General features: G+C 40.2%; 1 protein-coding gene across 2 annotated transcripts in view; it reads left to right on the top strand.

Annotated features, from left to right (window-relative positions):
* The window catches only part of ARHGAP31 (Rho GTPase activating protein 31), a 123,637-nt gene that overhangs the window by 55,864 nt on the left and 51,506 nt on the right, over positions 1-16,267 (top strand). For both annotated transcript variants that reach the window (XM_077118241.1, XM_077118240.1), the window contains exons 2-3: positions 10,634-10,736; positions 12,989-13,133. In XM_077118241.1, coding sequence (XP_076974356.1) covers positions 10,634-10,736; positions 12,989-13,133 — 248 coding nt within the window. The remainder of the gene's footprint in view (positions 1-10,633; positions 10,737-12,988; positions 13,134-16,267) is intronic.

The raw sequence follows: 16,267 nt of genomic DNA, 5'->3' as shown, positions 1-16,267 counted from the left end.
CATACCTTCTGTATACAGGGTGAACAGGACCAGCTCTAAGCTTGAGGTCACACAGGGACATCTTGGAGGTTTCTATATTCATAGACTCATCACATCCCAACTTTTTCCTCTACACAGGACTGCCCTTCCTCACCACCACAACCAGTCCCCTATACCCATACACACATAGAAGCTCCGAGAGTCCTTCCTAAGCTGTTTCCACTTGTTCATTTCCCGGGTGAGTGTGGTCTGAGTACTTTCCCACCCTCTACCAGCCTTCAACTTTGAGTCAGAAAGTCATTTTCCTTAAAGAAATTTCAGACAACAGCAAGAAAAGATTGAGGCTTCTTATCCATGCCCTCCTCCCACCCTCCCCCCATCCTTGACAAATTATAAGAGGCCCTCTCCACTGATCCAAAGGGACATCTAATTTTTTCCTTTTGGAGTGATATGTTCTTGGCAAGTTACTCACATTACTCCTACTTCTTTCTCAGAGTCCTATACCCTTGGAGAGAGGGACTCTGGAGTACGCCTTGATGAGGCAGCTGGAAGTCTAGTCCCAGAATTGAGCCTGGATTGGATGTGATTCTAAAGGAATGGGGAAACTGTTGAAAGTTTTGGAGCAGGAAAGCTTTGTGACCAAAATGGAGTTTTAGAAAGATTTATCTGGCAGTGAAGATCAAGATAAAATATAACCTTCCTAGACTGTCATTAAAAATTCTAACTTATCTGAACCTTTCTCTTCTACCAGACTGGTCTAGACAGCATTCCTGGGATTTACTACATTGTTTCTTGCCTTCGTACCTCGTTTACACTTTCCCTGCGCCCACCCCACCAGAAAGAAGGTGTTCATTATATGCCAGATGCTTAACCAAGCACTATAATACATACATAGTACAAGATAATTGTACAATACAATGTACTATACGTGTATTATATAATGTATTCCTTCTTATTTTGTCATCTATCATAGCATATCTCATCTCATCTCATCTATCTCTATGTGCCGGTGCAGAGTTCTTATTCCATAACCGTGATTTTCATTCTTTATCCACTTATCTCACTCCACTGCAAGCCCGTGAGGGTAAGGGCTCTGTCTCCATACTCCCTAACAAATCCCCCCTATAAATCCATGCAATTTCCTGTGGTTGTTCAATACCTAAAAGCCCTGTCTGACTTCCCCCACTATGTTTAATCTTTTTAAAAGAACTTCCATCACATTTTTTTGTGTGCCTCTTGAGGGCCCTTAGCATACTTTGCTTGATATTTTCATACTTGCCAAAGTACTTAATATCTCTGAGCTTCCGTTTCCTCATTTATAGAACAGGATAAATACCTCCCTGACAAGGCAGTCATGAGGATTGCGTTGGGTAACATAATGGATGTAGCTCAGGGACTGGCACATATATATGCACAATAACCGTTTTCCTTTCTCAGCTCAGGGCCGAGATCTCATTCACTTTTTCTTTTATCCACGGAGCTAGACAGGCTCTTAGTACAGCTGCCTTGCTAGCAGGAAAGAACTGTCATCGGAAATGAGTGGATGCATTGACAGTGGAGACATAAGGGCCTCACCTGGTATGAAAGCCAGGGCTGTGGACTAGAGGACCTGGACATGTCTATAAAAAAGAGCTGACTTCACTTGGCATGAGAGTCTGAGAGTGAGAAGGGGACTCCAGGTGTGTCCCTGGGAGGTGAGTCTTAGGAAACAGGCTCCATAATGCAATTGCCACCAGGAACCTCTGACCTGCCGCAGAGCTGGTTCCTGCCCCCCAGACAGACAAGCAAGTTAGGCAAGTACTGCTGTTTAACAAGGGGTAAAGACCTCAGCAGGGTCATTGGGAAAGATTTCAACCAACACTTAATTATTGTCCCACTGATATCAGAAACCCCACTGGCTTCTTTAATGAAACTTGTTTTTCAAAAATCTATTTCTTTCTTTAAAAAAAAATATTTTTACTACATCCCCATCTCAGGAAATTCTGAGGAGCAAAGTTAATAAGACAGGAAAGCAAAAGTATTTATTTTTCACCAACTAAAGGTAACACTATTGACACATCAATGTGTGTCATTTTTTTAATCTTTTAACATATTGGGAAAGGTGGCATAAAAGAGGAAAGATCATTCTTTACTCTTTATACTTGTGTATCTTATTCATTTTTAAATCAACATATATATATTTTTTTAACTTTTTCAAAAGGAATTTTAAAGTAAAAATATTAATCACAAATTTTGAACGAAAAAAAAAACTGAAACAACTAAAGCTCTCTCCTTTCTAACCTGAAGATTTGGAGGGAGGATTTTTTTTTTTCTCCTAGAGCTCTTCTTGTTCTCTTAAACACAATTTGAAGTTTTTATTTCTTGCCAATCTTCTTGGGGTAATGGTTGCTGAATCAGCTTCCTGTACCCGAGATGAATGTAGTGGGAACTCACATTATCTCTCCTCCTTTTACTAAAACATGCAAGAGACTAGTTGACCAGCATTTCTCCAAAACACTCAGCCAAAAGATCATCCACTGTGATTGGGCTCCTCCAGGCTCTTTTGGAACCCTTGCTGTAAGAGAGTGTGAGATAAGGGTCCCTGAGAATCCATTTCATCATGAGGCGCAAGAGAAGTAAATAGAAGTGAAAGCTGCCAGGGCTGGCTCCAGGGTCCAGCCACCCCGGGGTCCCCCTTCCATTGTGGAGCCTCTCTGGCCCTCCCAGGTAGTCCTGGAATCCCTTCCTCACCATCTGCTCATCTGGTGCAGCATTGCAGTCAGCAGTTAAGCCTTTTAAAAATATAAATTCCTGGGCACCATACCTGACCCAGTGAGTCAGAATCTCTAGTGTGGAACTCAGAAAATATTTTAAGAAGCTGTCCTGACTCTGATGATCCTGGGTTTGGGAACCATCATTCTAGTTTATCTAGTCAACTAGGAAAGAGACTGTAGGGTAGTTTGCGGGGGGGGCCCTGCAGTGATGGAATTCAGGATTATGGCAATCAAGGGCAAGGAACCCAGCAGTTCTCCTCAAATCTGGTCTTCACAGGTAGCCACCAACTCCTAGGACCCATCCTTCTTCATGGGGAGGGCTTGAGTAAGGACAGGTGGAGTGGGGGTTTTTCTATTCCCCATCACTTGAGGTATCATGGAAAAGACATGGACTGTGGAGTCAGACAAACTGGATTTGGATCCCAAACTCTGGCACTTACTAGCTGTGTGATGTTGGCAAATTACTTAGCTTCTCTGTGAATCAACTTTCACATTTGCTAGATGAATAAAGACATGGTACCTATCCTCGCTGCCTTCAAGGAACTCATAGCTCGGTAATGGACATGACATAAAAATAGTCAACACGCAGCATCTAGTGCCGGACCCAGAGTATGCTTGCAATAAATATTTGTCGGATTGAATTTATTAAAAATTTTTTTGGAAAAGGTAATATAGCTCAAAATTCTGAAGTGTAAAAGAAAGAAGTCTCCCTCTTGCTCACAACCCTATCCCTGGCCCTCCAGTTCCTTTTCCTGTAGGCAACTGGAACTATCACTTTGTGTATCTTACAATAAGTATTCTATGCATATACAAACAAATGTGGATATCTACTATTTTAATCTTCATCTTGCTTTAAACTGATGATAGCATGCCATTATGCTAGTTGGTGCCTTGATCTTCTTGCCTAATAATATATCTTGGAGACCATTCTACATCAGTTCAGAAAAATTTCCTCATTCTTTCAAACAACTACATAGTATTGCATATGTTCCATTATTTATGTAAGCAACTTCCTATTGATGGACAATCTTGTGCAATTACAAAATTGCTACAATGAATATCCTTGTACCTACATTATTCATCACATATGCAAGAATATCTGTAGAACTAATTCTTGGAAGAGAAACTGCTGGGTCAAAGAGTTGTGCGTTTGTAATCTTGATATTGTCAAATTGCCCTCCAGATGTCATACCAATCTCACATGCCACTAGCAATGTGCAAGAGTGTCTCCTTCTCAGGTGGGTCTCGGTAGCTCAGTAGGCAAGAATGCTTGCCTGCCGTGCCAGAGGACCCGGGTTCGATTCCCAGTTCCTGCCCATGTAAAAAAAATAGAGTGTCTCCTTCTCCACAGCTTTGCCAATACGGAGGATTATCAAACTCTTGTATTTTTGCCAATCTGAGAAGTGAAAAAATAATACATCAGTGTAGTTTTAGTATGCAGTTGAAATGAATTTAGACAATTATAGAGAGGCCACAACGGGAGGAGGCACAGGGGAGAGGAGAGCATTGAGGAAGGAGAATCTAGCTTTGCCTAAGGAAGACTTTTTGGCGAAGTTGAGGGTTGCTTGAGCTGAATCCCGAAAGCTAAGAAGGAGGACATTTCCTAGCAGAGAAGCCGTGGGACAGGCAGGAGAACATCTTTTGCAAAACCAGGAAGATGTGAAGATGCAGAGCATGTTCGGCAAGTGGCAGGTTGTCCAGTGTGGCTAGAACATTGCATGCCTGGGTTTGGGTGAGAGGAAGGGAGAGCTCAGGGGTCGGCTATGAGACTAGCAAGGTAGAGAGTGGCCGGATTGTGGAAAGCCTTGTATGCTTTCCTCTACAGATTGGACTTTATTCTCCTAATAATGGGGAGCCACGGGAGGTTTGTAGTCAGGAGGGTAGCACAATCAAATCTCTGTTTTCAAAAGGTAAAATATACTCCCTGTCTACAGGAACTGAAGAGGAGACAGAACTAAAATCTATCCCTCCCTGAAATGTATTTGAAAGTGAAATAATAATAAAAGAATCCCGTTGAACCCAGCAGAGAAAATAAGAGAGGTATAAACTTTTCCTCCTCTTTACCTCCTGGGAGAAAGTTGTTCTCTAGCTCTTGTGGAGGTAAATTTCTACAACTTCAAACCAGCTCTGAAAGCAATTTCCAAAGGGTGATTCTAAAAATGTTTTGAGCCAGATAATGGTCTAATTTCCCAACAGACAATACTGGATTTATATGTTCTGATCTATAACTTTTAATAAAAACAGTTGCATTACTTATAGTAATAATACTTTGTACACATGCAAATAATGAAGACCCAAACAATGTAGGCAGTATAAATCAGAAGTAACAAACTCTTCTCCTGATGTCTAAAGCACAAGTAGCAAAAAAGGAGAAAATAGATTAATTGAACTTCATCAGAATAAAAAAAATATCTTCGCACTTCAAAGCACACTATCAAGAAAGTGAAAAGACAACTAACCCACAGCATGGGAGAAAATATGTGCAAAGTATATATTTGATAAGGGTCTAGTACCAGAATTCTTATTCTTCAACAATAAAAAAACAAATAACCCAATTTGAAAATGGGCAAAGGAAAAAAAAAAATAAAATGAAAATGGGCTAAGGATTTAAGTAGACCTTTTTCTTAAAAAAAAAAAAAAAAAAAGGGCCAGAAGCACATAAAAAGATGTACAACATCATTAGTCATTAGAGAAATAGAAATCAAAACCACAATGAGATGCAATTTAACATCCACTAGGCTGGCTATAACAAAAAAGATAGGCAGTTACAGGTGTTGACAAGGACGTGGAGAAGTTAGAATCTTCATACAGTGCTGCTGGGAATGAAAAATGATGCAGTTGCTTTAGAATACAGTCTGGCAATTCTGCAAAAAGTTAAACATAGAGTCACCATATGACTCAACAATTCTACTCCTAAGTATATACTCAAGAGAATTGAAAACGTGTCCACACAGAAACTTGTACACAATGTTCACAGCTTTTAATAACCCCAAAGTGGACACAACCCGAATGTCCATAAGCTGATGAATGGATAAACAAGATGTGGTAGTCATACAGAGGGTGGAGAGGAACATGGCAAGGGACAGACAGAGTGGAAGAGGAACAGGGAAAGAATGAGACAGAAATAAAGAGCAGGGATTAGAGGAGAGAAAAATTACAGGCACCAGTGTGACAGCTCCTAGATTCTTGGGTGACAATGCCTAGGAAATTCTGTGCTGTAAACCAAAAATAATAGAAAAGTAATTTAAATCTTTATTGTATCTCTTGGAAAAATGCCAAGAGGTGCTCATTTATAGCACAGCAAAACTGCTCAAAATCCTCTCTCCTCCACATGCACAGCACAGGTTCTCTAAGGGTTTCTTCCCAGTGCAATGTTTTTATCTCTCTTCCTCTTTCACCCTTCCCTCTCAAGTATCAATTATTCTTGGTCCTTTCCATTGCCAAAAAAAGTTTCATCGGTCCCCTTGGTAATTCTTTGCTCCTGCTCCTTGCCTGCTTTATGTCACTATAAATTGGTTTGCTTCCTGGAATTTTACCTAAATGAACTGATACTATATGTACTCTCTCATAGTTTGGCTTCCATCAATAAGAACAATGCATTCAAGATTCACCCATATGATTTATCAATAACTCATTCCTTTTTATTGCTGAACAGTATTCCATTGCATGGATATACCACTAGATTTTACTTTGATGGTGAGTATGTGAGACCCAAATTGGGCATGGATCTGACCAGTACAGGACCTTAACAAAATCCACAGTGGGCAGGGGCATTATTTGAACAGAGCACAAATACACCTTGCACTGTGAAAAAATGTGCCCGCCATGACCACATAACTAACCAAATAAAACTGGGCTTGTTCCAGTCTGTCTCCAGATCTGATCAGGTCCCAGCCACAACAGAGTACTGGGACAGCGTAGCAGATATCACTTCTGAGAAGACTTGGAGAAATTACATGGCTGCTAGCCTTTTCTGCACTAAGCCCTCAAAGAGGAATTGGAACTTAAAATTGAGGGAAGCAAGGCCCCACCGTGTTTATTAATGTAAAATGCCCTTTAGTTGTACCAAGTTGGGTAGAATGAGGAAAGGGATTTTAAGATGTTTTGCAAACTCTGAAGCATAAATCAAAAAGCAAGGTCTTCTTTTCAATCAGAAACCTCAAGATTTATTGTGTGCCCGTATTTTTGTGCCCATTTAATGGTTAAGGTAGCTGATCAAGTTAAGAAAAACAAAAACAGGAGTTAGAGAACCATCAATAAAACAATTCAAAGACGTTGTAACATTATAACATAATCAGCAACTGTGTGTACCTGTGCAGGAGGAAATGGAAAGTTCTTGGGGCCCAGGATAAATCCCACAGGAACTAGTTCTCAGACTCCTGCCTTCAAAATCATTCTTTCTCTTGCCCACAGGGACAATAGAAGCTTTCTTTTCAGCTGCAACTACTCAGCTATTCTGTATCAAGCTCCTACCCTGTCCACAATTCTAGAGGGCTCCAGTCTGATTGGACCCCAGAGACAATAGACTAAAGAATTATCTTTAGATCTTTGTTGCTCAGAGTGTGGGCTGTAGGGTGGGCAAATCAGTATCACCTGGAAATTTGTTAGATGTGCAGTTCTCAACGCCCTTCACCCTGAACTGAATTGGAGTCCGCAAGTCACCAAGATCCCCTGGTGAACTGCATGCGCCTTAGGGAGTGAGGCGCTCTGGTCTGTCTTGGTGGTTCTCCAAGCTGAGCATGTGTGAGCAGCACTTGGAGGGGAGGGTGTGCTGCTGCTGCTTTCTGTCCAAGACCTCAGTCTGAGAACCACTGCCCTAGTGTCTAGAGCTGCAGACCGTACACTGTAGAGTACCATAATCCGGCCCAAGGTGGGAACCCAGGAAAGCCAGCATTCCTCAGGGATGGGAGCGTGGCCTCTTCCCTTGGGTTGTTTTAATGTTACCTCCTGTTTAAACAGAGCTGCGCATGAGGGCCTCTGTACCAAAGCCAGAGTAAACCCAACCCAGATCTCCATCCGCTAACATGCTTGCTCCACCTTTAAAACAAACAGCTTGAAGTGCTGCTGGTGAGACCAGCGGTGCTGGGAGGTCCCTCTCTGAGAACGGGTTGGGACAGGTTGGTGACCCTGCACTGCCTCATGTAGACAGGGTTCTTTCTATAGACCCTTTGGGTCTGAGGCTTTTGTCAATGAATCCTCCTTGTGAGTGCTCAGAGCTCTTAAGTCCACTTTTGCTGGGCAGTCTGCAGCACCAACGCAAAGTGCCAACAGCTGAAGGCCAAGCGTAGCTCCAGAACTGCTAACCTGCAATCCAGACACTGCCGGGTCCTATGCCGTCCTGTGACAAAGGTAACCCTAAATGCACAAAAGAGACCCCAGAGGGGAAAAATCATTTTCAAATATAAACATTTAAGCACAGAAGGGTACAAGCATCATTATGGGGAGTAGAGATGAGTTTTGTCTGGTAAGAAGTTGATCAGCTCTATCTCTAGTGCCCATCGGATGGGGAAGGCAAGCTCCGTTTTCACCAAGATTGCATCTAAACAAATTACAAATTCATATAATGGATAATCTGACAATAGAAATAATTCTCATTATGGAATGCCTATTAAATGCCAGTCTGTGCTGAATGTTTATAGGGATTAATCATTTCAGTCCTCGCCATGACATAAATACCACTATCATCTTCATGTTACACATGGGGAAACTGTGAAATTGAATCCTGATCCTTTGGCAGTTCGGTATCTCAACCATAGACCACAGGTGGCAGGTTACAGGACAACAGCTGAGTATGGTGGTAAAAAAGTCAACCAGCACTGTCCACATTATGACTTGTAAAAGAAAACAATTTTTAAGGCCCTGGGACCTTTTATGGGGGGGGTATGGGGACAAAAATCTAACCAAGAATCCATCCTGTTTTATAAAGCAGATCAAAGTGCAACAGCTCTGGTTGAAGCGAGGCTGAGCCTGGGAACCCTGCCTTTTCCCTCAGGGCCCCTCCCCCACCACACCTGGCTTGCCCCTCACCCACTGTACTGATAGGAAGTGGTCTTGCCTCTGGCGTCAACATTTCCCAGCCCCACGTCCACTTCCTGCCGTCTTCCTATCTGAGAAAACTGAGAAGATTCTCCCTGGTTCCAGTCATAGAGGACCGGGGCAAAAACATGGATGTGACCTGGAGGGGAAGGGTTCTTGGGGTGTACAGCCTTTGAGAGATGGGTGCAATTCTTCAAGTGTGACTAACTTCATTGAGTACCTAAAATTGCAGAATTCAGGCAGAATTTGAGTCTGAACTCTAGTCTACCTATGTAAAGGACCACTCGAGCTTGCAACTGTGCGTAAGTGTGATCACATGCATTAAACCCTAATGGGTCTGTATTTATCTAATCTAGGGCATTAATGTATTGGGTTTGTTTTCTGGGAGTGACCACCGTGCTAACTTAGGTTCACAGAGGTCCCACATCACCTCCTTGCCTCCAGGGAGCCCTGAACATTCACGCCAAACCACCATTCACGGGGTCTCACAGGAGGGACCTCAGTTGGATGCGTTCAGGGTTCAGTATTAAGTGACTTGCTGCCCTCTGGGTGCCATCCAGAAGGCCTGTGTTAAGCCACAGAGCAGGTCAGCCCTGAGGAGAGAACAGTGCAGCCAGACTCTTCCACTTTCCCCACCCCTTGCCTTGAACCTCTGGAGTGGCTGGAAGTCAAGAGGCCGTGTTGGTCCCTTTTATGTGGTCAATTAAATCAATGACCAGTTTGACCCATTTGGCAGGGTGTGGGCTTCCCTCTTTTTAAGTACTGGTTTACTTCTTTATGGGCATAACCATAGAGATCTGTTTGTTACTGTGAGGGAGTAGTCTTGGCTACTGCGATAGTGGAGAGAAAAAAGAAGTAAATTTCAAGCCGTCACCCAGGTTTTCATTCCGAATTTTTACTTAAAGTCCATGTCATCAATCTAACTTTTTCTTTAGTCATCTGATGCAAGTATGGATGTGTTTTGTTTTGTTTTTTTTTACTTATAAAAGAAACACATGTTAATTATGGAAAATTTATGTAAAGAAGCAGAGCAAAATGTACCCTTTACTTTATCAGCTGGAGGCAATCACTTCTAACATTCTGGCAGATTTTCTTCCAGTCTTTTTATCTCCTGAAGTTTTTTAGCATAGTTGAATTCATAATGTATATTATGAATTCATAATATACTTATTCAGTAATATAATTACTGAATAATGTATATTCAGTTTTGCAGCTTGGTTTTCTTTTGCCTAACTGTATCCTAAGAATTTTCCCATTTATTTATTACATGTCAGAAGCAACAAGGAAGCTTGTATAAGTCAAGTAAATTTACCTGGGCCTCGGTTTTCTCATGTCAGGAATCAGGCAGCAGTTACCCAGCTTGTATGTAGCATCAGAGCACCCTGGAGGGCTTGCTACAACACAGATGGCTGGGTCCCATCCCACATTTCTGTTCTATTAGGTCTGGAGTGGGGGCTGAAAATGTGCATTTCTAGCAAGTTCCCAGGAGATGCTGATGTTGCTTGTCTGGAGACTACGTGGAGAACCAGTTAAATGAGAAGATTGAGTTACAGGATTTCCAAGGTCATCCCATGATCTCAAAATCGATGTTTTTGCATTTTTCAAATTCTTTAAAAAACAAACTCTTAAAAAAGTGTAGTTTTTGAAAACTTCAATATACTCTTTTAACAAAATCTTATGATTCTTTTTAAATTCAAAAGGAACAACATCTACCATTGATAAGTAATTGTTTTCCATTTCAAACTCATTTGTATTCCCTACCTATTTCTTTTTGAAGTGACCTGGATTTTTTTAAGTGCTTCTTTAAAGGACAGTCAGACTTGCATCTAATATTTTACAATTTCTTTTTCTTTGTCTTTATATAGTTCCCTATGTATTAAAAAGCTGTGCAGAATTCATAGAGACTCACGGCATTGTGGATGGAATATATCGGCTTTCGGGAGTCACCTCAAACATACAGCGGCTAAGGTGAGCTCAGAGGAGTCTCCCATATCCTCTAGTCTACCCTCTGTCCCCAGGCATTCCCAGGACCACAGACCTGAAGGCCCTAAGGGAAAGGTGGCATGGCTGAATGTCACGTGCTGTTTTTCTCAGATGTCTGACTGTTCTTAATCTAATCAGGAAGTTCTCTAGTTTAATGGAATTCTTTCCCACAAAAGCCCCTGTGGGCTTTAAATCTGTTTCTTTGTCTTGCACCATATTTAACCTTCTTGGGTGGATTTGATTTAATTCAAATTATTTAAATTACAAGCTATAAAACTTGCTTTCTTATCACCCACTTGTCCAAACTTAGTTAGATTGGGTCTCTATTACACAGCATTCAGAACTTGAAAATTGTTGCAGGTTTTTCTGTTGTCACACACTCAACATGTAATATTTCATCTGATTGAGACATCAGAAATCTGCATGATTCTGAAGCATTTCCTTAATAGAAACTATTTTTAAAATTATTGATAGATGAACTATTTCTAATTCTATTCAATTCTTTCAATTTCTCCTAAAACTTTGGGAAAAAAATATCTATCACATTAAATTTGGAGGACAATAACCAGCACCAAAATAAGCCATAGATATGGGTGTGTGTATAGGATGTGATTTTTTTATGACTAAAAAATAGATTTATGTAGTTGGCGTATTGTTCTTTTACCCCAAAAATGACATATTTTAATGTGTTATATATATATATATATTTGTTAATATATATAATATATTAATATATAATTTATTATGTATAAATTATGGCCAATTATTTTTCATTTTAGGACTGACCTTAGCCTTGACAAGGGAAAATTTTGGCTAAATAGATGAATAAGAATTATTCTTATTCTACCCTCTTAAAAAACAAATACATAAGAATTTATCAGGTTTTCCTTTCAAGGTCCTACTCAGTTCCTTTAACTTTAAAAAATAAGAATCATTTTTGTTACGAGGTTAATCAGTAAAATTTAATAAATTGTGCAGGTAATTCAGTTTTTGTCTTCTCTCTCCTATCTTTTAGGCTCTCCCTCATCCAAATCTCAATTGTAATAAATTTTAAAAAAGTGATTTACTGCTGCCATAGATTTTAATGACTATGTTTCGCTAATTTACTAATATAACTTTTTAAAGAGTTTCAACAGCAAATACTTTTTAATGGTTTACTCTGAGCTCTGAAATATGCTATACATATTTGGTATCATAGAGGGGCATTGGGCAATGTCCTATTCTTTTTCATTTCATAACTGACCTTAGCCTTGACAAGGGAAAATTTTAGCTAAATAGATGAATAAGGATTGTTCTTATTCTGCTCTCTTAAAAAATGCATGCATAAGAATTAATCAGGTTCTCCTTTCAAAGTTCTGCTTAGTTCCTTTCAGATTCTGAGAACACCAGGGATTTCCCTATACTTTGAAGAGGCAGAAACATGCTACAGGAAAATAGGCATTTTCAGCTGTTTTGAAAATGCTGACTCTGAGAGCCCTATTTGTCACAACTTAGCTAAGTGAACACTCTCAAAGGCTTAACTTCTATATTAAAGCTCAAATGTGACATTTCTTAAATAGATATTTAACTCGTAAATTCGTGTTATTTGAGGTCGTGAGTTCATCTAACCTTGGATTTTTTTCTAATTAGGTAGGTCACCCCAGGCTTGGGATCTGATCATGTTTCCAGACTCCCCACTATGGATTGTTTAGGAAGATATATGTAAGCTATCCATCCTGTGGAAGCCGCTATAGGAAGCTCAGTTCAGTGTCAGAGAGCTACTTGATTAAAGTTCTCAAACCTTGGGTTTGAGTCTCCAGAGAAAACAAGTCTGTTGACATGAATAGACAGAGATGAACCATATCGTGACTCACCCTGGTCTCCATCTCTAAGAAAGGAAAACTCATTTAGAGCAATAATTTGGAAAATCTGAGATTTCAATAGGCTCGTTTGGTCAATTGTTCTCAGATTTCCTCACTGTTCGTAACGGAGACGGCACATGTAATGCGTGGGGAATTCATTTGAAAACGAGTGCTGTCTTTCTAATCGTGCCTGGGTTTTATGGGGAAGGTCCAGACCTGAAGTGGAAGTCTTCCCCTAGCTTCCTTGGTCCTGGAGTAAAAGGTCTTTTTGACTCAAGGTCAAAAATATAGTCAGATCAGCAGTTTAGGGTCTTTTTATCCCTAGGCAGACAAGCAACTGCTGACACGGAACACATGTTCCCTGGGATTGTTATGTCTCCGTCTGTGTTGTTTCAGGCAGGAGTTTGGCTCAGATCAATGTCCAGATCTGACAAGGGAAGTGTATCTCCAGGACATCCACTGTGTGGGCTCACTCTGCAAGCTCTACTTTAGGGAGCTGCCCAACCCCCTCCTGACTTATGAGCTCTATGAGAAATTCACGGTGAGTGTTTGGATTTCCACTATGGTTACTGGGTGGGATGGGTGGACTGGCCAAGAAGAATTTCAGCACTGAAATAATAATAAATAATACTCCCCAGATGGTTGACATTACTTTAGTTGGTGATGGGAGTAAGATGGTATGGTGAGGAGACTCAGATCATGGGACTGTTTGCTAATTTTTTTCTTTCTTGAATTTTCAGAATCATATTTGATTATTTTAAGAGCTGGGTTATATTTTTTCTATCTCTTTAACCTAAGGTGCCTCACTGTTCAGGGAGGGAACTGAGAACCGGAGAAGTGAAGTGACTGACTAAAAGTCACAAAGCAGAGGCAGGACAGGGATGTGAGGCTCCAGATTTTCTACCACAGCTAGTTCATTTTTATCAGACTGTTCCGTGTCTCTTTTGGGGTTGGGGAAAGAGGTAGGTGGTAGAGAAGAGAGTGGAAATAAACAAAAGTCAAGAGAGAGGTCCGAAGTCTAAGCAGGAAAAACAGCCAAAAGGAGTGAGGATCAGCCAGTGAGTTGGGTTGGTTGGGGACAATGGATGGGCCAGTGCAGAACCTCTGTATAGCAGTTATATGGTCAATCAATAGGGAACCCATAGGAAAAGCACAGGGGAGAATAAATGCTTAACCATGTCAGTAGATCTACAATTATAAATAGGACTCAAACATTTGGCTTCATCGGTGGAGGTACAGAGTAGGTAGGGAGTTGGGTTTAACTAAGGTTGAGGTTCATCTAACAAAAGAGGGGTAAGGGAGATGAGGGTATATGCAGGGGAGTGATTGAAATTATTGATCATGGGATTTAGTCTGGAAAAGAAAGGAAATGAGGGTGCAAGACAAGCAAGTAACAATGAGAAAGTAGATTCACAGCTTATTTGTCCCAGTGAGGTCAATGAGCTGTTGGAAGGAGTGGTTCAGGGAAATGCTGGAAATGGAAGGGAGTGAGATTAATGGCAATAACCAGATTTCAGCTCTAACCGTAGGAGGGAATCGTCCCCATGGCTCTTAAAATAATCTTATTTTGAACCTATAAAAAGTCCATCAATTTGAAATGATACAGGAATAAATGAATGCTACTTTTAAAAAATTAGGCTTGGGCCTATACAAATATAGTTAAGAGTATACAATGATATAGGGAAACACTTATAATGATAATTGGAAAAACAAAAACCAGATACATGATTGTATATTTAAGAAGGATTAGAAAGAAAGATGTTCAAAAAGACTGTCATTTATTTCAATGATGGGATTACAGCTGTGTTTTTCTTGCTTCTTTATATTTTAATTCATTAGTGAATCAAAATTCATTCCACTAAACGTACACACATTTTTTAATGAAAAAAAAATTAGACCAAAGCACTCAAAAAACTTGGGCATGCATGTTGATCACTAGAACAGCCAACATATATACCAGCTGATGAGTTGCTGGGATCTCTGAGAGCTGAGGCAGAAGGCAAAGAATTCTCTGGTCTGAATGGCTAAGTCATAAGTAATGGCTGCCCTTGTCCATTAAACTGTAGAGTCTTTTTCAGGAATCACAAGGAAAGAATGTGGGCTTCATGTTGGTCTGCCAGGTTATAATTACCATCACTACATATGAGGATTTCCTCATTTTAAAAGTCATTCATACTCACAAATGAAATCTTGAAACGTGGGGGTAAATAGAAGGGAACTCGTGGTCTCTCCCATTAATGGCCAAAGTCAACTGCATTTAACATTTTGTGAGTATTTCCTTTGATCTTTTATTCTATGCATAGCATTCGTTTGTGCACACACGTGCGTGTGTGTTGTTTTCCCAAGCCAGAATATAATTTTATTGTAAAAATTAAAACAACACAGAAAAGCATAAAGGATAAATCACTTGAAATCCCACATTCCAGGCATATCTGTTACTGATATTTGGAAGACGTTTCAGATCTTTTTCTATATATATCTCTCCTAATCAATTTCTCTCCCCAATTTCACTCCTCAAAACTATATAGTACTGTCTTGGAATGTTTTGAAAAATTCAACAATATGAACATCTTTCCATGTTAAAAAATATAGGTATACACCTTGTTCTAGTTTGCTAGCTGCCGGAATGCAACATACCAGAGACGGATTGGCTTTTAATACAAGGGGATTTATTTTGTTGGTTCTTCAGAGGAAAGGCAGCTAACTTTCCACTGAGGTTCTTTCTTACATGGAAGGCACAAGATGGTCTCTGCTGGTCTTCTCTCCAGGCCCCTGGGTTCTAACAACTTTCCCGGGGGTGACTTCTTTCTGCATCTCCGAAGGCCTGGGCTGAGCTGCTAGTGCTGAGATGAGGAATGCCGAGCTGCTTGGCTGTGCTACATTGAGCTCTCTCATTTAAGCACCAGCCAATTAAGTCAAACGTCACTCATTGCAGCAGACACGCCTCCTAGCCGACTGCAGATGTAATTAACAACAGATGAGGTTCACGTACCATTGGCTTGTGTCTGCAGCAACAGAACTAGGTATGCTCACCTGGCCAAGTTGACAACTGAACTAACTAACACACACCTATATTATTTATGGAATATTCTCTCATAGTACCATGATTTCTGAAACCAGTTCCTTACTAACAGTTATGTCTGTTTTTTGTTTCCCGGTATTTTATTTTTATAAACATCATAATAAACTAATAAACGGTTTTTGTATATACATGTTTACACATTTGGCTGATTAGCTCCTTAGAGAAAATCATAGAAATGTATTTGCTAAGTAGAGTTCTTATTTTAAATATTGTTACCTACTACAAACTGTCCTCCAGAAAAGTAAGCGAGCTCCCACATGCTCACTAACATTGGATAGTTCCAGCTTGTTAAACAATTGCCAATCTGAATCTATATTGCTTTAATTAGTGCATAGCACTTTGCGTTTTCTACATAGTTGCAATTCTGTACCTTGAATAGCATCACTTTTTTTATGTGTTCACTCACTTTAATAACAATATGTTTACCAAGTTACCACCATGGGATATAAAGTTTGACAAGAGGATTTCACAAGTGTAGCAAAGCATTCTGTAGCATGTCAAGTTTGTGTATAATGTCTGGCCAAACCAACTTGCTCGTACATCACTAATCACTTTCAAAACAGGTAATGTGTTTTGTTTAATATTTGTGAATC

This window comes from Tamandua tetradactyla, chromosome 10 (genome assembly GCF_023851605.1).
Source record: "Tamandua tetradactyla isolate mTamTet1 chromosome 10, mTamTet1.pri, whole genome shotgun sequence".
Taxonomy (NCBI): domain Eukaryota; kingdom Metazoa; phylum Chordata; class Mammalia; order Pilosa; family Myrmecophagidae; genus Tamandua; species Tamandua tetradactyla.
Note: the sequence above shows the minus strand (reverse complement) of the source record. Positions and strands in the feature narration are given on the sequence as shown.